This window comes from Vulpes lagopus, chromosome 13, assembly GCF_018345385.1.
Source record: "Vulpes lagopus strain Blue_001 chromosome 13, ASM1834538v1, whole genome shotgun sequence".
Taxonomy (NCBI): domain Eukaryota; kingdom Metazoa; phylum Chordata; class Mammalia; order Carnivora; family Canidae; genus Vulpes; species Vulpes lagopus.
Window position 1 is genome coordinate 18,480,507 of NC_054836.1, and position 23,471 is coordinate 18,503,977.

The 23,471-nt window shown below is 33.7% G+C and overlaps 1 protein-coding gene across 2 annotated transcripts in view; it reads left to right on the top strand.

Moving 5' to 3' along the window:
* VPS50 (VPS50 subunit of EARP/GARPII complex) overlaps positions 1 to 23,471 on the top strand; it is a 132,981-nt gene that overhangs the window by 26,979 nt on the left and 82,531 nt on the right. For both annotated transcript variants that reach the window (XM_041727498.1, XM_041727497.1), the window contains exons 7-12: positions 590 to 707; positions 789 to 824; positions 1,994 to 2,076; positions 15,547 to 15,589; positions 16,903 to 17,001; positions 18,813 to 18,953. In XM_041727498.1, coding sequence (XP_041583432.1) covers positions 590 to 707; positions 789 to 824; positions 1,994 to 2,076; positions 15,547 to 15,589; positions 16,903 to 17,001; positions 18,813 to 18,953 — 520 coding nt within the window. The remainder of the gene's footprint in view (positions 1 to 589; positions 708 to 788; positions 825 to 1,993; positions 2,077 to 15,546; positions 15,590 to 16,902; positions 17,002 to 18,812; positions 18,954 to 23,471) is intronic.

Here is a 23,471-nt window from a genome sequence, read left to right on the forward strand (position 1 = left end):
ACTATGGTTTCTAGAATATTGTTCATTAACTGAACATATATTATGATTTAAAAACTGCACTAAGAAGGTATGTGTGAAATGAAATGTCTGCAAATCTAATTATGGCTTTAACATTACTGTTTTTATATTGTTTAGATTAGTGGTTCTCAAAGTATAAGGATCAGATTTTATTCTTTTTAAGTTCCAACTTACTACAGACTATTTTTGTAAAATGCAATAAAAACAATACTAAGAAAATAAAAAATAACCAAAGACATAGAGAATATAGTCTCAATTGTTTTTATTAACTCATCAAACATAAAATTATTATGTCATTTTTTTGCTCCAAGTGGTTTTTTAATACTTATTATCAATTTCTTACTTTTCTTGTGATGGATCAGTAATGGTTTGAAGATTGGCACCAGTCCACCCACCACGCTTTGAGTAATGCTGGTTGAGATTGAGCCGTTGAATAAATTTGTCAAATAGTAGTCACAATCCCTGATTTTAAGAGTAATTGAGGACACCACCTCATCGCTTGCCTAAATTGTGTGAATAGTGTTCTTAATATAATAGAAAAATTTAAGTATTTCTTCTGTTTTTTTTGCAGACACTTGAATATTGCCAAGGAAGGTTTCACTCAAGCTAGTTTAGGCCTTCTTGCAAATCAAAGGAAACGTCAGTTGCTGATTGGACTTCTGAAATCTCTGAGAACTATAAAAACATTGGTATATACAGGTTACTATTTAAAATTTAAAACCTAATTTTATGGTTGAAACGGATTTTACCTTTTTTTTTTCCCCCCCTAGCAAAGAACCGATGTGCGCTTAAGTGAAATGCTTGAGGTAAGAAAACCAAGTTTGGAAATTTTGTGATCCTAGTACTATTAAATAGAAAAATTGTAGTGAAAAACAGTCAGTAGTGCATTTTTTCAAATTGCTACATGGTATAAAGAACATTTTGAGCCATGTAGGGCTATTTGCTCTAGAGCATTTTTCTGTTGACATAATATTTCATTTAGAAAAATTTATCTGGGGAAATATTTACTTTGTAGCAACGTGGGAATGTTAACTTCAGGATGTTGATTGTATTTGCACCCAAATAGTAATAAAATTATCTTTTGTATCAAACAAATAGGGGTGAGTTAAGGAATATGTCATATTTGAGTTACGTTTGGTCTCTCATATATTAATTGGTTTTCTGAGTGAGCCATCTGTTTTCTTTTTGATGCTTTCTTAACATTCTCTATGTACTTGTTTTATAAAGCATAATATAATATTTCCCATAATACTTGAGGTCCTTCAGGTAGGTACTTTGTCATCATCTCAGCATCCCCACTGGTGTGAAGTGCATTTGTCCAATTATAGAGATGAGCCATAAGAAAAATCTTTTATGATTTTCAGTAATCACTGTGTACCTCTAAACTTAGATTTGAGAAATGCAAATAAAAATTTCATTTGGCATTAAATTACAGCTTAGATGATAAAGACATTCCAAGGCATTAATGAATATTTCACTTTCTCCCATCCAAGTAATAACCAGGGTTGACCCTGCTTAACTTCCAAGATCAGTTGAGAATGGGCACATGCAGGGTTGTATTTTAAAATATTTGTTGATTTCTTGGTGGTAGAACTCTTGAGTGTTGATTACAAGTGGAATTCATACTGGTTTGGAACATTTTTATATAAACATCACTGAAAGATATTAACAGTTAAAGAACACCTTCTCTGTGAAGCAGCTTATTATTTTGTGTAGGCTTTTTCCACATGTCATGGTCTTAGAGGGCTGTTACTGTGTATATGAATGAACAGAATATTTTTTCTATGTATATGTTTTAGGCTTGGTCTCCTTATATTTCATTATTTATCTATCATTGGTATCCTAAATTTTATTTAAGAGGAATTAAAATTTTCTGGTTCTGGAACTTTTGGATAGAGAATGAATGGAGATTCAGTTTCTTTAGAGGCTTTAGGAAAAATGTTTCCTTTCTAATGACTTCTGTTGTTATCTTAAGGAGGAAGACTATCCAGGAGCTATTCAGTTGTGCCTGGAATGTCAGAAAGCCGCTAGCACTTTTAAGCATTATAGTTGCATAAGGTAAGGTAATATAAAAATTGTAAAGCTGACTCTGTTGTCAGTTTTTAACATAAGAGATGTGTAACATAATGTTAATGAACATTGAAAATTAATGTTAAGTGCTGTGTTGTAGTTCAGCATTCTTGTTCATAAATGGGCAGTACAATGAAGTTATAAATAATAATTCTTAAGGCGTGAAAGATCAGATACTTTAATAATCATACCCCTTCTTTTCACCTCATTAAAACTCTTCTTTTCATATTCCTTACAATTTATAGAGTAGTAGAGAAGAATAAATTTATCTATTTACGTTTCTCTTGCATCTCTTGGGAATTTTTCCTCCTTAACTCTGCCAGGTTATAAATATTGAGAGTGTTACTGCAGTTTGTTTTTCAGAACCAGATGGTTCAAGTGTTTGGCTTACCCTGATAAGAATTCTTTAAGAAAATTTAAGTGTGGTTTAATTTTATGTAATAATCATCTTTGTCATATTTAAGTGATTATGTATTTAATGTGTTATATCTTTTATTTAATTATTTATAAAATGTACAATGTAAAAATGGCCAGGGCAGCCTTTGCTATTAGTTTTTCTTTATTAGTGGGTTTTTGGTCTGCTTCAAATGAAGGTTTTGGATTACTGGTGTTAGTCCCTTGGGGAGGCTCAATCCCCAGGTGTAATTTCTATCATTCCTGTAAAACCATCTCAAGTAAACATACAACCTAAGTAAAATCGTGTGCTTGTCAAGAAAATCTAGTTTCAAATGAAATTCATACCTATCCTAGAACATAGCTCCTCGATCTCTCCTGTATGGAAATTCTGATAGTGAGCATGATGCACCCTTATTGTAGATGTTGATTATTAGTATCTGAAAAATAAAAGAATTAGGGTAGACCAAAACATTAATACAGCTTTAATAAAATTTTTTTTTCTAATATACTCTCACATCATGGATCTCTGCAAGATGTAGGATAAGAGATATCTATTTTCCCACTAGGAATGCTATTTAAATATTTATGGTATATTTTTTCCTTCAGGGTCATGCATACTGAAGGAACACACTTTTTATTTGATTAGAAAATGCATAGTTGTATAATTCCAGCGATATTTTGTTTTTATCCATTGTAACACTGAGTGACTATCACTATTTAAAGACTTGATTATGTTATTTAGATTTTTTAGATTGAATAAATAGAGAATTAGCACTAATATGTGGAATGCATTTGAAAATTTCTAACAAGGGCCTTCTGGGTCTTGAAGAAACATAGCACGCATTTATTTTGTTTTGTAGTGATAAATCAGTTACAGTGAGAACAGCTTATATATGACTAGGTGAACATAATTCAGGCAGTTATACATTACTGAGTGCTTATTATATTCCAGGTGCTTTGCTTTGGAATTGGTTGAATAGTGATGAACTATACATAATGTAATCGTTAAAATCCTTGGTTTTCTAGATAATCTAAGTAATCTATCAAGAAGGGCTTGAATTGAAGAAAGCGTAGGGGATGGTGGGATGGAGCTTTAGGGAGACGGGCGTTGAGGAAGTATTGGGATGTAACTACTTTCAGGGTCAGAACTAAGAAGGACTTGAAGGAGGGGCATAGGAGTTAGTTAAGATAAGGGATGAGGGTGGGTGGTGGATAGGAGATAATGGGTATCATGATGAAGTCTTTGTTGCAAAATAACAAGCAAAATGAGGACTGAAAATCTCTGTTGGATTTGTAACAGAGAAATCATAGCTGACTTTCTTGGGACAGATTTACTTGAAGTAAAAGTATTTCATTTGGCATTAAATTACAGTTTGGAGATAAATTTCATCTAAGTATAGGATGAAGAAATTTTATAGAGGGGAGATGTGGAATTGAGGGGGAAATCTGCATATTTGAAAATCTATGGGAAAATGAGAGGTTGAAAATACAATAGAGAATATAATGTTATGCTAAGGCTTTGTAGGGGTAGAGTTGACTTTGAAAAGGTCACCCTCAATTATAATAGGAAAGTATGAGTGTGGAAATTTGATGGCAGGGAATTGAGGTAGTGGGTGACATGTGTTGGCACTTTGTTTTTTCTCAATAATTAGAAATGTTGGCTATGCTAAAGTAATTATCTTAGTTGATGATAGTTAACTATACAAAATATTTTTTAATGAAATTTTTATTTGGGCTTTTTAAAGGTAGCATGAAGTGGTTTCTAAGTACTTTCTCATTAATGTATATAGAGATATGTGGAAGAGCTGTAACTACAGTTATCTAAGCTGGTGAAAAGATTGAAATTGAAAAGATCTGGGCAGCCCCAGTGGCTCAGCAGTCTAGCGCCTCATTCAGCCCAGGGCATGATCCTGGAGACCTGGGATTGAGTCCCACATCGGGCTCCCTGCATGGAGCCTGCTTCTCCCTCTGCCTATGTCTCTGCCTCTCTCTCTCTCTCTCTCTCTCTGTCCCTCATGAGTAAATAAATAAAATCTTTTAAAAAAAAAGAAATTGAAAAGATCTATAATGGTGACTTAAAGTAATAATTGTTTTATTTTACGCTTTTATTCCTACTTGGGAGATTTTTTAAAATCTTTTAAAAAAAAAAGAAATTGAAAAGATCTATAATGGTGACTTAAAGTAATAATTGTTTTATTTTACGCTTTTATTCCTACTTGGGAGAGCATGAGAAATTAGCTCACTTCTTGTACTTAATGGGATAGAAGATATAGTGATAGACTTAGTTGACATGTGGGTCAGGTTGAGCCCAAAAAGTGAAAGGAATTCTATTCTGACTTCCTTTTCTGTTTTTATTAATTGAATGTACTTTTAAGGTTTTGTGCATTTATTTTCCCTTTTGCTCTTTTTCCTCTGGTCTTCTAAGTACAATACTGAACCTGCTTTTGAGCTCTCTGGTTCGGACTGTTGAGACATGATTCATCAACACTTTAAAAATTCATTTAATTTACCTAGAGCTGTGGAATTTAACCAAAGGCAAGATTTAATCTTTGCTTGGACCTGTGTGAATCAGAGTGAAAAATGATTGGACAGTCTGGTCATCATAGGAATCGTAATTAATTACCAAATATTTATATTCTCATTTTCTTTAACATTTAAATTTATTTTCATTTCTGTTGATGATGACTAGAGAATCATGAAGTATTTTCCTTTTAGAAATGTCTGTAAGAGATCAATCCTTGATGCAGGGCATTTCTGGATTCTGGTGTAACTTAAAAAAATTTTTTTTTAGGCAAGTTCATGTGCACAACGTACCTGCTTGTCCACTTCTTAATTTTTCCTATGTAGAGCATACGTTCCTCTTTTCTTTGCTAGTAACATTGTTCTTTTATTGGAAATAAGGGTTTTGGTAGATGGCAGAGATCCTGTGGTCTTAGGAGTAGATTACATGGGGCAACTGAGAGCTGACTTTTAAGATTCTAGTAGCAGGGAAAACAGAATTCATGTATTTCCTTCTTTATAAACAGCCCTTGACTGTAGGTCTCAAGTTATATGACTGGGTAGTTTAATACATAAAGTACCAAGTAATATGATGCCCCCTGTTGATTGAAAACTGAAAGAAAACTTGTACCTCTTCAGTACCTTGTATTTTCCTTGAGATAACAGTGTTTCAACATCTTTAATAAAAGATACTGTAGCACCAGTTTTGTTCACTTTTATAACTGACAGGGAACATTTTTACATTATTTGACATTTCTTGAGTTGATTGACAGAGTCATATATTTGGGATTCACTGGGAATAGGAATCAGCGTGTGTTTATTTAAAGTGTGTCTGTGAATGAAGCGTTTAATTTATTTTTCACTTGAAACTTATCTAAATTAGTTTTAAGAAAAGTTATTTTTTAAAGTCAAAACTACTTTATTGTTTTTCATCTCATTTGAAATAAACTACTTGAGGGAATCTGAGAGCATTCTGGATTATGCATTGAAAAGTTTATATACCACCAGAGCTGGAATATCTGTTGAGTACTATACTTTAGCATAGACACTTAATTTAATTTCTCATGATCTTCAAAATACCTTTTTTTCCCCCTCAGAATATGAATTTATCAGTTGAATAAAAATTGTAGGTTATAGAACTTCTTTGAATCATAAAATAGTGAACACAGCTTTATGGAAAAAAATACAATACTAGGAACTATGTATACTTCTTCTGTTGCCCTTGATTCCTTTCTAGTAAGACCTCATGCTCTGTCTTTATTTGGGTTCAGGGAACCTAGGAACCTTGCCTGGGATAGTGTTTGAGTGGTTAAGTGTTTTGGCTGGGTCACCAGGCCCAGCTAGCTAGACCCATAAGCAGATCTGGAGTCCTTATTGTGCCATTTGCATCAGCCAAATTATTGACAGCATGCTATTCACAAACTGCCTGCACTTCTTATCTTCTATTTTAATTTTTTTTCTATGTCTCCTGCCCCCATGCGGCACCATTTTGAAATAATGTAAAATGTACTGATGGCAAAACATAATATTTAAACAAAAGTGTCTTAAACAAAAGAAGTTTCTTTCTGCCTTACCTACCATTCTCTTTCCTACTCACTGGAGTAAAACACTTTCACAGCTTATTAGTTTGTAGATAGTTGTTGATTCTCTGTTTACTCCTCATATTAAAATACCAGTAAGAGATAGGAATTTGGTATACTTTCTTTTACTTTTCTGTCTTCCAGGATATGTTAGTGAAACTTATTTTTACTTGGTCAAGTTTATAACGTTTATATTCTTTTTGCAGCTATAATTAAATCTTCGATGTTTTCTCCGTAGGTTACTTCTAAAAAAAATTAACCTAATAGAAATTGTATTTACTAAATCATGATTATATAAATATTATCTGCAGGACTAAGTAGAGTGATTGGACTTATAAAAAAAGAAAAGTAATCCTTTGTCTACATGAAAATCAAAATCCATTAGTGTTTGTTTTAATTTATTGAACATTTTTCACCTTTTTATAAAGATTTTATTTATTTTTTCATGAGAGAGAGAGAGAGAGAGAGAGAGAGAGAGAGAGGCAGAGACACAGGCAGAGGGAGAAGCAGGCTCCATGCAGGAAGTCCAACATGGGACTTGATCCCGGGTCTCCAGGATCACACCCTGGGCTGAAGGCGTCACTAAACCCCTGAGCCACCTGGGCTGCCCCATTTTTCACCTTTCTTAGGTCCTACTCAATTGCTGTCATTTCTATAATGTTTCCTTTTTTTAAAATATGTTCCTTTGTCTTGTTTGTTATGGTTTTGTTGCAGTTATCTCTTTGAAAATTTTTTTTGAAATGGGAAATGTGGGGGATCAATTTTCATATTTTGAAATGATGTTAATTTAATCCATACTTATGATTGAAGGAAAAGTTATTTTTTCCTTAGAAAGTGGAATGCATTGCTCAGTTGTTTTCTAGCCTTTCACTTGTAGGACAGGGTCAGATGCTATTCTTATTCTCTATAAATAGTGTTTTTTTTTTTTTTAAGAAATTTTAAGGATTTTTCTCTTTTTATTTGGTGTTCTGAAATTTCACCAATTGTTTAGGAAAGTTAACTGTGTCAGACTCTTTACTCCTAGATGATGAGACAAGAATGAAGTATTATTTAATCCTTATCTGCATGAGATGCTGTGTTACTTGTTATACCAAGAGCTTTTGAAATGCATTTGTTCTCTAGGAGCTTATAATAACAGTCAGTTAACAGGCAGGACTGTGGAATAATATGCCAGTTAAGAGCACAGAATATATAAACAAAAGGCCATCAGAAGTGTTCCTGCTGTGAATGGCTTGCTTCTTATACTCCTACAGGAATGGAAATATTGACACGTATAAGAGTGTGAATAGCAGCGAGACACTGTTAGCTTTGACAGCATTGACTGACTGTACAGTAATTCTAAATTAGGTTTTAATTAGGTTTTTTTTTTCACTAAAGCTTTTATTTTTTAGCTTTTAAAAATTGAATCTTGATGGTGGTGATAGTGTTGATGGTTGTGGTAATATTTAACATTTTTTGAACTTTTCTTTGTGTCAAGCACTGTACTAATCACTTCCCTTACCTTTTCTTATTTGGTATTGATAAAATAGTCCACAGAGGTATTATTATTGTCTCTGTTTTATAGATGAGGAAATTGATGCTTTGTAAAATAAGTGGCAGAGCCAGGTTTTAAACTTAAGTCTCTTGGAATGCAGAGCTTGTTGCTTTTAACCACTACTACGCTATACAATGATGTAGTAACTATTACGTACTTCAGAAGCTCTGCCTTAGGAGGCCAATTTTTATTAATCTGCTTTAGTAGCTGAGTTAATTGCATTTTTTTTCCCAAACCTTTTTCTACCAGTTGTATTTGTTACTGGAATTATGTTAAGTAAATAAACTAATGAAATGAAATAGATTGTTGAAAGTAGATGAGACAATTCATAAAAATTGGGGGATAGAAGGTAACTAAATGTGATTTGATATACGGATTGTTTTGCATTTATCTTTAAGTTCCTACCTTATCACAGAGAAACTGAAACTTGAAGTTTTAGACAATTTATGTGTGATTTGGCTCACATAAAACCAAAAGTTAAAACTCCACTCAAATGAGAAGATTTTGGGTCTACATCAGAGATGGGTAAATGAAGTACCATTATACAATTTTAGTTAAAACATTCACTATACATGTAAACAGATATGCACACACTACGTATAAATATTTTCGTTTTAACTCTGATTAACTGACCAACTGAAATGTCTGCTGAACTTGAGCACAGGGTGGGCAAACTGTCTTTAAAGAGCCAAATAGTAAATATCTTAAGCTTTGTGGGCAGTGAGGTGCCCTTACTTCAACTGTTCTTCAACACCTTCAACTGTTCAGCTCTTCCCTGGCAGCCTGAAAGCAGCCATAGACAATATAAATAAGTTTGTGTGGCTGTGTTCCAATAAAACTTTATTTAGAGATATAGACTGTTGGCTAGATTTGGCTCCTGGGCCTGATACTCTGCTCTTGAATTATAATTCATAAAGTTTGAAAATGTTTTGAACATCTGTAGTATTAAGTAGTGGACTCTGATTTCTGAACAGAGTAAGAACAGAACTCTGGGTAGATTCAGAGTGATCTTAGGAGTTCTTTTATAGTCTATTAGTGGTTAGAAGGGCCATGTGGACACTTGATGGTATCTCACCGTTGATGGTCTAGCTTCAAAGTGTTTGAAAGTCAGGTTTTCTCTGAAGTATGTTAATAAACTCTCTTCTAGCTGTGCCTAGATTGAAACCACTGGAATAGATCTCTGATCTAAATACCTGCAATATCCAGGGTCAATTAACATATAGTATAAACTTGGGAGTATAAATTTTACTTAAGATAATTTTATAAGTTTTAGCACTCTATTGAATCATATACAAAGATGTAGTAATTGGGTAACTGATATTTAGCATATAATAGAATCTTGAAAATTTAGAGTGGGAAGCGACCCTTTGGATCTAGCACTCTTTTGTTTTATTTATTTATTTATTTATTTTTATATATATATATTTTTAATTTTTTATTTATTTATGATAGTCACAGAGAGAGAGAGAGAGAGAGAGAGAGAGAGAGAGGCAGAGACACAGGCGGAGGGAGAAGCAGGCTCCATGCACCGGGAGCCCGACATGGGATTCGATCCTGGGTCTCCAGGATCGCGCCCTGGGCCAAAGGCAGGCGCCAAACCGCTGCGCCACCCAGGGATCCCTGTAGCACTCTTTTGTATAGGAAACTTATGCCCAGGAATATTAAGAGACTTAAATCACATGACTCATTAATAACAGACCAGGGAAAGATCATTAAGATGTTAATTATCTCTATACCATGTTGTCTTCCTATATGGTCAAATTTGTACAAAATTTTGATTTATATGCAACCTTTCCAGGACTCATTTTATGAGTGTATATGTCCTAGATCAGCTATTTAAAAGAAGAATATTAGTTATTTATGGATATATTATATTTAATATCTTCTATAGTGATGTTAAAAATGCCCCCCAGGGACACCTGGGTGGCTCCGCGGTTGAGCCTCTGCCTTTGGCTCAGGGTGTGATCCCTGGATTCGGGATCGAGTCCCACATCGGGCTTCCTGCATGGAGCCTACTTCTCCCTCTTCCTGTGTCTTTGCTTCTCTCTCTCTCTGTCTCTCATGAATAAATGAATAAAATCTTTTAAAAAAAATGCCCCCCAAAATTGTTTGATTAATTCTATTCAGTTTGCAAATAGCCTTTAGCAGCTTTTAGCCTTCCATCTTAGAACTGGTAATGTAGCTTTGACTGTAATGTAGCTTTTATTTATCCAAATGTTTATGAACAGATCCTTTTAGCATACTTTGATTAACTGACTGAAATGCCTTGAATTCGTGTTGCTCTAAATGATGGCTAAAGGTTTCTTTGAAGGCTGTATAGTCAATATATATACGTATAGTATAGTCATATATAATATATATGATATAGTCATATATATATGATATATAATCATAATATATATGATTAATCATATAATTTTTATATATGTATTTTCAATTAGTATTAACTCGTCAAAATGCAGTTGTAGATTTTGAAAGCATTTTTTTTAGTAGTGGGAGGGTGGAGAAAGGTGGGGGAGGGGCACTGGGAGAGGGTGAGAGAATCATAAGCAGGCTCCACACCCAGTGTGGAGTCTGACACAGGGCTTGATCTTACAACCCTGAAATCATGACCTGAGCCAAGATCAAAAGTGGAATACTTAACCAACTGAGCCACCCAGGTGCCTCTTGAAAGCATTTTAAAGCCCAAATGTTTGATTTATAGATTTTATATTTAAAGTATCATACATGCTCTTTACATTGCCATGTTTACATTAACTTTTTTTTTTTTAAAGATTTTATTTATTTACTCATGAGAGACACAGAGAAAGAAGCAAAGCCATAGGTAGAGGGAGAAGAAGGCTCTCTGCAAGGAGCCTGATGTGGGACTCAATACTGGACCCTGGGGTCATGTCCTAAGCCAAAGGCAGACACTCAGCCACTGAGCCACGGTGTCCCTTTACATTAACTCTTAATACATAGGGTATAGAATCATTTTAACCATAAATAATACAGGCAGTAAAACTATCCAGATTTGTGATAATTTTATAAATAGTAAAACCTATTTTTTTCAATTGAGTTGAAGAAACCATTACTCTCAACTGTGAGTAAGCTTAGATATATGTCTTTTTCACCAAACTCAAGATACTTCCTGTTGGAATATGCTTACCAGTTCTAACTTACTTATTAATCCAGGTTTTCTTGCCTTTCTATATCTGTATCTCTATCTTCAGCCTTCGGTGAACTTCTCAGCCCTATATGATAGAGGAGTAGAACTGCTTTAGTTCTGCTTAACTGTCTTTTCCTCTTGTTAAGCCACCTGTAGATCCAGTTTAGGAAAGTTCTTTTTCTTCTAAAACAGTCTTCTTTCTCTTTTTCTATTTCTGCAGTTTTATTTATTGAGGTAGAAAATAGGAGCTAAAGGAATGTGATGGGAAAATTTTACCCTTTTTGTTTAAAGTGCAAATTTGACTCAGCAGTGAGTCAGACAGTGAGTTTAGTTAGTCCTGGGGAATCTTGGAGAATAAGCCAGTCTCTGCTTATGGAGACGGTCACAGATATTTGGGATGCTGGAAACAGAGCATTGTGAAACTGAGCGGAACAGTCTACAGGGGAAGACTTCCCAGAAAAGATGACATTAGGATGGACCTGAAAATACAGATGGACATTTGTGAGTAAGAAATGGAGAAAATATGTTCTGGTTCTCATGAACCTTATATACAAGAACAGACCTGTGAGGTCTGGGGTTATTAGGGGAATTGCACCTAGTCTAGAGACGAAAATGTAGGCACTCTCACAGGTGAGAGTAATGATTTCTTCAACTCCTCAATTGAAAAAAATAGGTTTTACTGTTTATAAAATTATCATGAATCTGGATGGTTTTACTGCCTATATTATTTATGGTTAAAATGATTCTGTACCCTATGTATTAGTTAATGTAAAGGGACACCGGTGGCTCAGCAGCTGAGTGTCTGCCTTTGCTTGGAAGGTAGTATTTCATGTCATTGTTAAGAATCTTGATGCTGTACTAATTTGGGGCTTTACCTTTGGTTTATTGGGGGGAACCACCAAAGGTTTTAAAGCAGTGGATTAATACGAATTTATTTCTGCTTTCATTAGGAGCTGGAAACTCAGATGTCTTTAGGAACCAGGCAGGTAACTTATATGAAGCTGACAGATATTAGATAGCAGGAAATGGTCAGACCCACAGAACTAGTCAGGCCTGACTGAAGCCTTTCACATATAAGTTGGGGAAAACTATGTCTGCCAGGTCAAACAGAATATTGACCAAATCCAATCTGAAATGAAGACCCTGCTCAGAGTTATCCCTGAGAGCTTTTTGGAAGATGTTACACAATGCTTGGTATATAGTAGGTTGATGGTGTTTGTCAAATAAATGGCTGATGAGATTGAAGGGTGGGTGTGGGTGTTGTGCAAGATTCATTAGGAGGCCATTAAGATAATTCAAGCAAAAGGTACTAATGCTTGAGTTAGGATACACAGTTGAGAAAGGAGAAGCATAGGTAGATATGACAAATACTGAAAGGGTAGAACTTTCAGATTTGATTACCAGTTAACACATAAAGAGAGGGAAGAATTAAAGATGACATAGAGATTCCCAGTTTATATTGAATGGGTGGTGATGATGTGAATCAAAACAGGGAGAAGGTGGGAGAAAGAACAACCGCAGGCGAAGATACTGTTTCGGGGGGAAGAGGTGGAGGTGAGGAATGTTTTAATTCTTTCTAAGTGCCTAGGTACTTATCATGACTATCATTTTTGGTATTTTATTTTGGGGCCTTTAAGTCTCATTCTCATTCTTCAATCATTCATCCATTGTTCTTTGAACAGAAATTATCCCAGAATCTTTTTTAGGTTTTTTAAAAAAAATTTTTTTAAATTTTTATTTATTTATGATAGTCACAGAGAGAGAGAGAGGCAGAGACACAGGCAGAGGGAGAAGCAGGCTCCATGCACTGGGAGCCCGACGTGGGAATCGATCCCGGGTCTCCAGGATCGCGCCCTGGGCCAAAGGCAGGCGCCAAACCGCTGCGCCACCCAGGGATCCCTTAAAAATTTTTTAAAGGAAAATCTCAGTTCTTCCTACAAGTATTCCCTTAACCTCTCTCTGTGGCTGTGGCTATTTTTCAGGCATAAACCCAGAGATACCTTAATTTTTCCGATAAGATAGCAACCCGATACTGTTGATTGTCAAACTTCATACTTTTGTTTACTCTCAGTTTTTACTAGAGTAGTCTCCAATTCTCAACCTTAATCAGAAGTGTGCTTATGATCAATAGTATTTGTAGCAAATTATCTAATTCCAACATAGTTTGGGCATATATCACTGAGACCATCAAAAAATGGATTACTTGTATTATTAGTTTTACTTTTCTGATACATTGCTTTTTATGTATCTACATCTGTATCTACATGTATCTACATGAAATAACACCAGAGGGATGATATTTCCTTAGCTTGCATTAAAGGTTTTGTAAGAAGCAAATGCAAGGAATCCATGAATCCATCATTATATATTTTATAAGACTATTGTCAAGGGTGTTGTGCATTAGGAGATAAAAGGTCATTGTACCCTTTTCTAGGACTCCGGTAAAATATTCTCCCAGAACTTCAATGCCAACAAAAGTGATTTTTGTTTCCTTGGGCTTTTTTGTTTTGTTTATCCCTTGAGTGCTGGTATGTTTTGATATTATGGATACTGAATTATGTTGGACCCTTCCTGTTTTTTTGGCTGCTAGGACCTTGAGAGTCAAATTTATAAACAGTTGTAAAAAATACCTTGTATAAAATTATACTTTTCACTTGTTCTATTTGGTTTTAGTTTGTTTTAATTTTGTTAGAATATTTTCTCTTGATTGTATTTATTTTGTTAGCTATCACAGGTCCTTTCTAGTAATTAGATACTATAATTCAAATAATATTGGTTCTAGTTTTAAATTTTTTTAACTGACCTAGGGAAATTAAAGGGAACAAAGGCAGATTCAACAACTAAGTACATTTTTCAAAGTGAACATAGTTGTGTAATTATAACCCAGAAATGCAAATAGAACATTTCTGTTATCCCAGAAACTTTCTTCGTGCCCAATCCCAGTCATTTTTCTTCCAAGATAACCACTGTTGTAGCTTCTGTCACTAAGTTAGTTTTGCCTGGTTTGAACACCATATAAGTGGTATCATATACTGACTTCTATATAGTAGACTTCTTTTGTCCAATATGTTTTTGAGGTTCAGGTGATACATTTTCATTGCTATAGTATTTCATCATATAATTATGTCACACTTTAATTGTTCATAAACAATTGTGTTTCTTTAAGTTTTGCCTGTTACAAGTAATGCTGCAAGAGTTGTGTATGCATTTCTGTAAGATATGTATCTAAGACTCCTGGAATGTAGAATAAATATATATTGAGTTTCAGTGTTAGAGTTTTTCAGAGGTTATATCAATTTCCCCTTCCTCCAACATTGAATTCAGTGTTTCATTTGTCCTGCATCCTTGCCAACATTTGTTGAAGTCATTTTTTTTTAATTTTTAAAAAATATTTTTAGCCATTCTGATTGTTTGTTATGTCTTCTTGTAGTTTCAGTTTGCATTTTTTGAATGCCCAGTTGGAGTACCTAGTATATATTTACTGGCCAATCAGATATCTCCTTTGTCAAGTATCTGTTCAGGCATTTTGCGTTTTATTTTTATTCTTGTTCTGTTGATCTGTTTGTGTATTCTTCTGTTTGTACCATGCTATCTATTTTAGTATATGTCCACCAACATTGTTTTTCAGATATTCCTGCCTATTCTTAACCATTTGAGTTTCCACATAAATTTTAGAAGCAGCTTGACAGTTTTCATATACACATACAAAGCAAAACTGGCCAGAATTTTAATTAAAATTTCAGTTATTTTAGAAGATCATTTTGATGAGAACTGATATAAATGATATTACAGGTTATAGTTTGTTTAAATGGTATATATCTTCATGTATTTATGTCTTGTTTTAGCTCAATTTTGTATTGTATATTTTAAATTAGATTTATTCTTGGTATTTGTTTTTTTTTAAATGGCATCTTAAAAATATTCGTCCTCTAATTTTTTGTTCTTAGTATATAGAAATTGATTTTACTTTTGAAATTGTACTTTTTATCTATATTATACTTTTTAATCTTTAAAACTTGCTATCAATTTTGAATTCTTGAATTCTTAGTTTTTATCTATAGATTCTTTCAGAGTTTCTACCTATACAGTTCTGTTGCTTCTAGTAATGACTCTTATTCTTTTCTAATTCTTTTCCTTTCATTTTTCTTGCTTTATTGCACTGTCTGTAGGATCAGCATATTTTACTGTTCATACTGTGAATTTATGAATTTTTTATTCAGCTAGTATATATATATTTATATATATATATCCCTTAGTTTGTCCTTAAAGATAGTCACATCTAACTCTGTTTTATTTGATAGTGAATTGAATTCAAAGCTTCAAGATACTTTAGAACAAATTGAGGTAAGAAGGATTAATTACATCATAAGTTAAAATGGTTTTCTCTTTTCAGAGGTTTTTGAAAAGTGCATATGCGTCTTATGTTTTGATTTTTGTGTTATCACCAGTGTTATAGATCACAGCACTTTATTGTTTTTTTATTTGGGATATCTGTGCATGGTCAAGTTAATGTTAATCTACTTATAAACTCAGTAATACTTTTGGAGTTATGCGATCTGAAAATGGCATTTTGTTTCTAAAAACACCATATCCAGAAAGATCCCAAAACTGTTAGTCATACATATATTTTCATGTAAATTATAGCCAAAACATTTACCATGTATTGATTATTTTTTGATTATTAACGTTTTTAGTTCAGTGAGCTAATTTGTTTAAAAATGATTCTTGACCAATGAACCTTCCTAAATTCCTAAACCTTCTAATAAATGGAAAGGAAAAGATATGTCATTATGAGCATGAAGTCTTACTTTTCCTCCTGCATTTATTCACGATTCATCTCTTTCCTTGGCAATCTTTGCAAAGCAGGGTATTAATTCTAATAAATGTAATAAGAATTATTTGTTATTTTCTGATATTTTATAATTTTCTAGATGAGAATACTTATAAAAATTGAAGTTGGACTTTCAAATGACCTTTTGTGAAAGTAGTTTTTCATCATAAACACAATTATTTACTGATTGTGAGAATGACAATTTATTTCATAAAGATAATGCTTTGAAAATCCCTTAAGTAAATAAACACTTGAATATTGAAGACTTTCTTTTGAAAGCTCAGTATTTATTTATTCTCAATATACAATATTATTCTGTGCTTATGTAGAGAATCATTATTTTGAAATGAAATAGTTGAAATAGAAATCCTTAAACAAAGTTGGTGCATTTAGACATATAAGGTCAATGTAGTATCATTGTGAATTACTTTTCAGTGATTATAGAAGGGCTATTATTATTTTTTAGTAGTCCTACAAATTCAGTTAATATAGTTGTAAGATTTTAGCAGATGCTTGAGGAAACATAAAGTAAAAATAAAAAATAAAATTCCATTAGTAACTATTATTCTTTGTCCCTTGAAACACAGGCATGGGTCTTTAGATACTCATATATTAATAACATCTTAGTAAATCTGATTATAGTTGGTAATACATGAGAATTATAATCTATTTTTATTTAAATTTGTTTTTGACTGTTAAGTCTAGTGTAAGAGTAAATGTCTTTAGATATTAATTAAAAGTGACAAATTAGTCTCAACACTTTCTTCTCATTGCCTTGAATACATAATTCCTTAACTGCCTCTTGCCTCCTCTCTTAATTCCATAGGAACAGTTGGATGTAGCTCTTTCCAAAATCTGTAAGAATTTTGACATTAACCATTACACTAAGGTTCAACAAGCTTATCGACTTCTTGGAAAAACACAGGTTAGTTTTGAAAGAATGTTTGCTTTTTTTTTTTTTTTAAAGATTTATTTATTTATTTATGATAGACATAGAGAGAGAGGCAGAGACACAGGAGGAGGGAGAAGCAGGCTCCACGCCCGGGAGCCTGATGTGGGACTCGATCCCGGGACTCCAGGATCGCGCCCTGGTCCAAAGGCAAGCGCTAAACCGCTGAGCCACGCAGGGATCCCGTTTGCTTTTTTTTTAATTGGGAATCTGTTGATCTTTATGAATGCTCAGATCTGAGTATTACTAATGTAGCATCCTTAAAAAGTTGCATTTAACAAAGTACATTTTAATGCCATATTAATATAGATTCACATAGTCTCAGTATATGGACTGTGATTGACACATTACAGAAGTTTGTTTTGAGCTATGAAGTGTTTGTCAGGTTTAATATTTTCACGATTTTAGGTAGGTTTTTTTTTTTTTTAAGTGTATTAGATGAGGATTCATTTTGGAAGGGATGTGTATGTTTTTACCTCAGCTCTTGGTCCTCAGTGAGAATTTCTTAATTTGAAGCTTCATGGTTCCTAGATAGGCCAGCATGTTTTCCTCAAAGTGATAGGTCAGCTTGTGTATATTGTGTATGTTTATTTATAAAAAAGGTCCATTTCATTTATCAGATTTTTCAAAGGATTCTCTCACTCTCCAAATGTCCCCACTATTCCCATGTTGTATAGGTTTACCTACTCTTACTGCTCAAGGGCTTCCTTTCCTTGAAAAATTTGCCACAAGTGTCATTGTTTGAAAGTTAAGTATACCTTCTGCATATGCAGGATATACATTTATCTATAAAACAGCTAAACAGGATAGATGTAAATGTTTTCTTCCTTTAAATGGTCTCCTACCTTAGAAGGAGATCTAAGAATTTACCAAACCATTGAAACTTCGTTTACTTTTAAAAACTGAATAAAGAAATTTGGTGCCTGGAAAAATTACAAGAAGATAGACTCTTGGTCATTTTGGACATGTTTAAGGACCCTTGAGAATATGATTGTAACTTCTAATTTCCTTTATTAAACTAATTCTTATACTTATTAAATATTTATTATCACCTAATGTGTGCCTTGCTCCAGGCACCTCAATATGGGCCCTCATCTATCTTATCTTCTAGTAAGGGAAGCAAACGTTAAAGAAATAAATGGGGCAGCCAGGGTGGCTCAGTGGTTTAACACCGCCTTTGGCCCAGGGTGTGATCCTGGAGACCTGGGATCGAGTCCCACGTTGGGCTTCCTACATGGAGCCTGCTTCTCCCTCTGCCCGTGTCTCTGCCTCTCTCTGTTTCTCTCATGAATAAGTAAATAAAATCTTAAAAAAAAAAAAAAAGAAATGGACAAGAGGTTGGGTTGCAATAAGTGCTATAAAGAAATATATATCAGGTAAGTGGATCAAGTCATAAAAAGTACTTATTTATATAGGATAGTCAGGAAAGGGTTCTCTGAGAAGGTAACCATTGAGAAGCATCCTGAACAATGTAAGGGAATGATGGCAGAGGGGTTCCAAAGGTGTGATTATGCATGACATGTCTAGAAAAGGGCAGGATGGGTACCAGTCATAAACACAAAGCAACAGACCAGTGTTCACCATGAAGATTTATTTTTAGGGATATAATGTGGTTATTTGAAGGGATTATTTGCAAATAACAGTACAATTATAATTTAATGAATAGTATTGATCTTTGTGCTATATCTATAATTGATAAAGATTTTTTCCTGTATTTTTCAAATTCATTGAAATTTATCTATTTTAATAACATGAAATTATGTTGTGTGTGTTTTTTCTTTCCACAGACAGCAATGGATCAACTTCACATGCACTTTACTCAAGCCATTCATAATACTGTATTTCAAGTTGTTCTTGGTTATGTGGAGCTATGTTCAGGAAACACAGATACAAAATTCCAAAAGCTGCAGTATAAGGATCTCTGTACAGTATGTAGCAACTTAATTCTATTCATATTGCCTCTCTTTTAGTTTTTAAATTCATATTCCATTTTTCATAGCACATGCTATTTGAAGATGCTACTAAAATAATAAATGTTTGCCAAAAAATTTTTTTCTCCCATATTGTTCTTTTTCTCATAATGGGAGATTCAGTCACACAAATGGTAAAGGTAGATGAGATGGTACAGATTTATGGAGTGCAGTTACTTCTAAATGGACTCTTTACTCTGTCATATCTTCTTTTACTCTTTTCTCTCAGGTTTTTAATTCTCTTCTGTGATTGTATGTAAGGTACTTCTAAGCAATCATCTTAGCTGGTTTCCTGTATACACTTTCAATCAGCCTTTCTGTGTGTATAGGTGCTGTAACCAATTTCTTTTCATCCTTAAAGAAACAGGCGTCTATAGGAAATATAACCACAGGTGAGAAGTGAACTGAGTTGGGCTCTGTTTTAGAATTGGTCCTGCTGATGGATTGATGGAGGGTGTGAGGAAAAGAGAATGATGAACAACTGGGAGAACAGTGAGTGGTGTCATTTGTATTTACAAGGAAGACTGATTTGTAGTGAAAAGGCATGAATTCTGTTTCATACCTATTAGCATTCAAGGGGACTTGTTCAGGAGGCAGTTGGATAAAAGAACTTACGGAGATGAGAGCTGAAGTTATAGAGTCATCGGAATCTAATTGTACTTAACGCCATGATATTTGGTAAGAAGATTGAGTGTAGATAAAGGACCTCTAGGCCCTTAGGCCTTGTGATGTTCAGAGATTAGGTAGGGAGGAGAGACCAGTTAGAAGGATATGAGAAAGAATAGCTAGCTGTGTGGGAGAAAAACTAAGAGGTGGTGGATCAGCCTACAGAAGGCAGTATTTCCAGAAGAATTGACTGTAAACCTATGTCAGACGTTTCTGAGAGTTTGTAGCAGGTGATATAATAGAATTGACAACGTGGAGGAATTGACAACGTGTCAATAATAGAATTGACAACAATGACCAAGGTCATTGTTGACCTTGGTCTCTACTTCTAGTTCAAGAATGTTTTGTATCTCTCACTGGAGGATTCTTGAATTATTTATAAAATCTACTTGGAAAATAACAGCTCTAGAAGGTAGATATCTATTCTCTACTGTAATTATGTCCAGGAGTTAGTATAAAATTAAGCTAATCTTCATTCTTTAGTGAATTTATCAAAAAGTTACATGTTCATTGGAAACTGGAGAAATCTTATTTGAGCAACAGCAAATATTCCAGGAGGATATGATTATATATGATAGATTAAGGATTAAGTTAATAATGGCAGTGGATGGTTGTTAATATAGCTAAAATTTTAAAAAATCATTTCATAAATCCTGAGGACTGTCACAAATACAATAATTGTTAACTTAATGTGTGATATAGTTGCATAATTACATTTTTAAATATCCAGTTTTAAGTACAGCCATCATTTGTTAAATTTCAGTGATTTTGAAATGTGTTGTTTATCTTGTTATTCATATATTTTTTTAGGTTGATAGCATATTTAAATTAAATATACAAGCAATCAATTTCATTTTTTGATTCTTTTAGTTTTGTTGTGCTGAAGAGATGATTTATATGGTAAAGCAATTTATTACAAGGTAGTGATTTCTCTGTTACAGCAGAAAATAACTTTCAATAATTAAAACAAACATTTTAAACTAATTAGGCTTGTGTCTTTCAGTTGTCTTTGGTTAAATCTTGTGTGTGTTTGTGTATATGCATCGTGTACTTGGTTACCATTAAACTTTTATATATTTTTAAAAATCATAGACATATTTGTGCTTCTGCTTCTTGAGAAAATCCTCTATACATTTACTTAACACAAAACTAAAAGTTGTACTTAACTTATAAATGTTTATGAACAAAACTTTGTGCTTAAAGTGTTCATCATAGCTTTTTAAAAAATTTTTCACTTTTTCTCAAAGTTGACTTTTGAAGTAGCTGTGTATATTTAAATTATCAGATAACAAGGGGCTTATCTTTCTTAATTTTATTTTGAGTTAATGTTTGTTAAAAGGACTCCAAGAAACATCTGGTAATTCTTTATAATATTATCCATCTATGTGTGATAGTGGTGAGGTATATATAATTAAATTAAGGAAACAAGTGATTTATTGGTATATTAGAGCTTAGTCATAGAACACCCTTGCCCCCCCCGAACAGCTGGCACATATGTTATTATTCATCCAATATAGTTGTACACTTCTGGTTTACATTCAAGCTGTGCTAAGATATGTGTTGAAGGAGTTTTGAAGTGCTAAGAATAGTAGCAAATATTGATGGCTTCATGAAGGAATTTCATTTGAGGAAAGGATATAACAGAATTAGGTATGGTAGACTATGTTGAAAGAACAGACTCAGAGGAGTACAATAATGAAATGAAGAATGTGATACATTTTAAGGTGGCCCATTTTCTTTGGAATGATTCTCAATAAAAAATTAAAGAAGTTCAGAAATTACCCTGAGCCTCTTAGAAGTATTTACATCAGTGTTGCTACAAGCAGACAGGGATGTGGATAACTCTGAAACCTAACAAGTTTTCATTTGTTTTGTAATACTGAATTCTGTTTGATCTATCTATCTATCTATCTATCTATCTATCTATCTATCTATCTATCTATGATTCTATTTATTTATTCATGAGAGACACATAGAGGCAGAGACATAGGCAGAGGGAGAAGCAGGCTCCATGCAGGAACCTGATGTAGGACTCTATCGCCGGATACCAGGATCACAACCTGAGCCAAACGCAGGCGCTCAACCACTGAGCCACTCAGGTGCCCCAAATTTGACATGTTTAAGCCAGGGAAAATTAGGAATAATTATTTCTCATCTTATCTATTTATCTATCTATCTAAATCTATCTATCTGTCAGATTGATGAAAAGATGTGGCCTTTTAGTAACTGAGTTCTATAAATGGAGGTAACTATCTCAGGAGAGGAAAAATGGAAGCAACCCTTAGAAATTTAATAAACTAATGAAAGGAAATTTAAATATGTTTTCCTGTTGAGATCACATATAAAGGATCTGGAATGGCACAGTTCAGGCAAGGGAGATGATTTGTGAAGGAGTCTTTAATTAGAATGTAAGGTTCTTGGTTTTTCAATACATAGCAATTGGGAATCATTTTAGCCCTGATTAAAATAATTGATAATACTTACTGAGGTGGTGCTAGTGGAAGAGTATATGTGACAATGGAATGTCAGGTAAGAAAGAAGCAACAGAGTCCTCTGGAGATGTGTATAAGGTGTTGACTGGTAGATCTTAGAAATGAGAAGAAAGAGTTCAGGCATTTGAGCAGTTGGTTTTCCTTGTATAATAGTAGTATTTTGAAGGAAGTCCTTAATCACAGAGTTTCAATATAACATTAAAAAATGAAATACATAAGGGGCACCTGGGTGGCTCAGTTGGTTAAGCATCTGCCTTTGGCTCAGGTCATGATCCTGGGATCCTGAGATCAAGCCCTGAGTTGGGCTCCCAGCTCAGCAGGGAGACTGCTTCTCTCTCTGTCACTGCTCCCCTGCATGTGCTCTCAAGCGCTCTTCTTTCTCTCTCAAATAAATAAATAAAATATTTTTAAAAACTGAAGTACATGAAATAATATACTGATCAGAGTTGAAAGGAATGGAGTTCCTGTAAACAGGGAACAGTTGTGTTTCCTTTAAATGGAAAGAGATTGGAAATGAAGAGATCTAATCATCTGCTTGTCCCTGTTCATAGTATTTTTAAAAACCACTCATATCTGTCTATTACTAAATGGGCTAGAATGAAATTGAACTAAAATTTTTTGATATCCCTTTACAAAGAAATCTGGGGCAAAATTAGGGTTCTATTTCTATTTACTCTGGTAAACGGAGAACTTCAGAGTTCTTAAGACCATCAGCATCCTATCCTGTTATGACATTTCTGCCATTTGTATCCTGTCAGCCATTGCTCTGAGTTTAAAAGCATAGTTGGCTTTGAGCTTATTGAAATTATTTTGTTATTGAATGTACTTACTTTTCTTTCTTTACCAAACAATGTTTTCTGAATGATTTAATTAGAAACACAATTTTTCTTTTTATAGTTTATCTTTTAGTCTGGTTTTCCTGTTTTTCTTGAATGTATTGGCTTACAGCTGTTAGATCAGTAATTTAGGCTCTTTTAAAAATGTGTACATTATTTTGAAGCTCAAATTCTGATACTTAGCAAAATTTTCAAATGAGAATCAAACCTCATTCATTTCTGGAAAGGGCCGATGTAAAGGTTTATTTACTGAAAAAAATTAAGCCTTGTTTGTGATAGTATTTGCATAGATATACCTTTAATGTTTATACCAGTCTGTGGAGAGATTTATAGACAGTGGATGCTCTTTATTTAGTGATGTTGTAGAGAAACTTTTTGTAGATTTTTTGCAAGTTTATGAACTACGCATCAATTTAAAAAAATTTTTTTACAACCTTCTTTGGCAGGCTGTTGGATTTCCCTGGGAAGCTTATACTAAGATG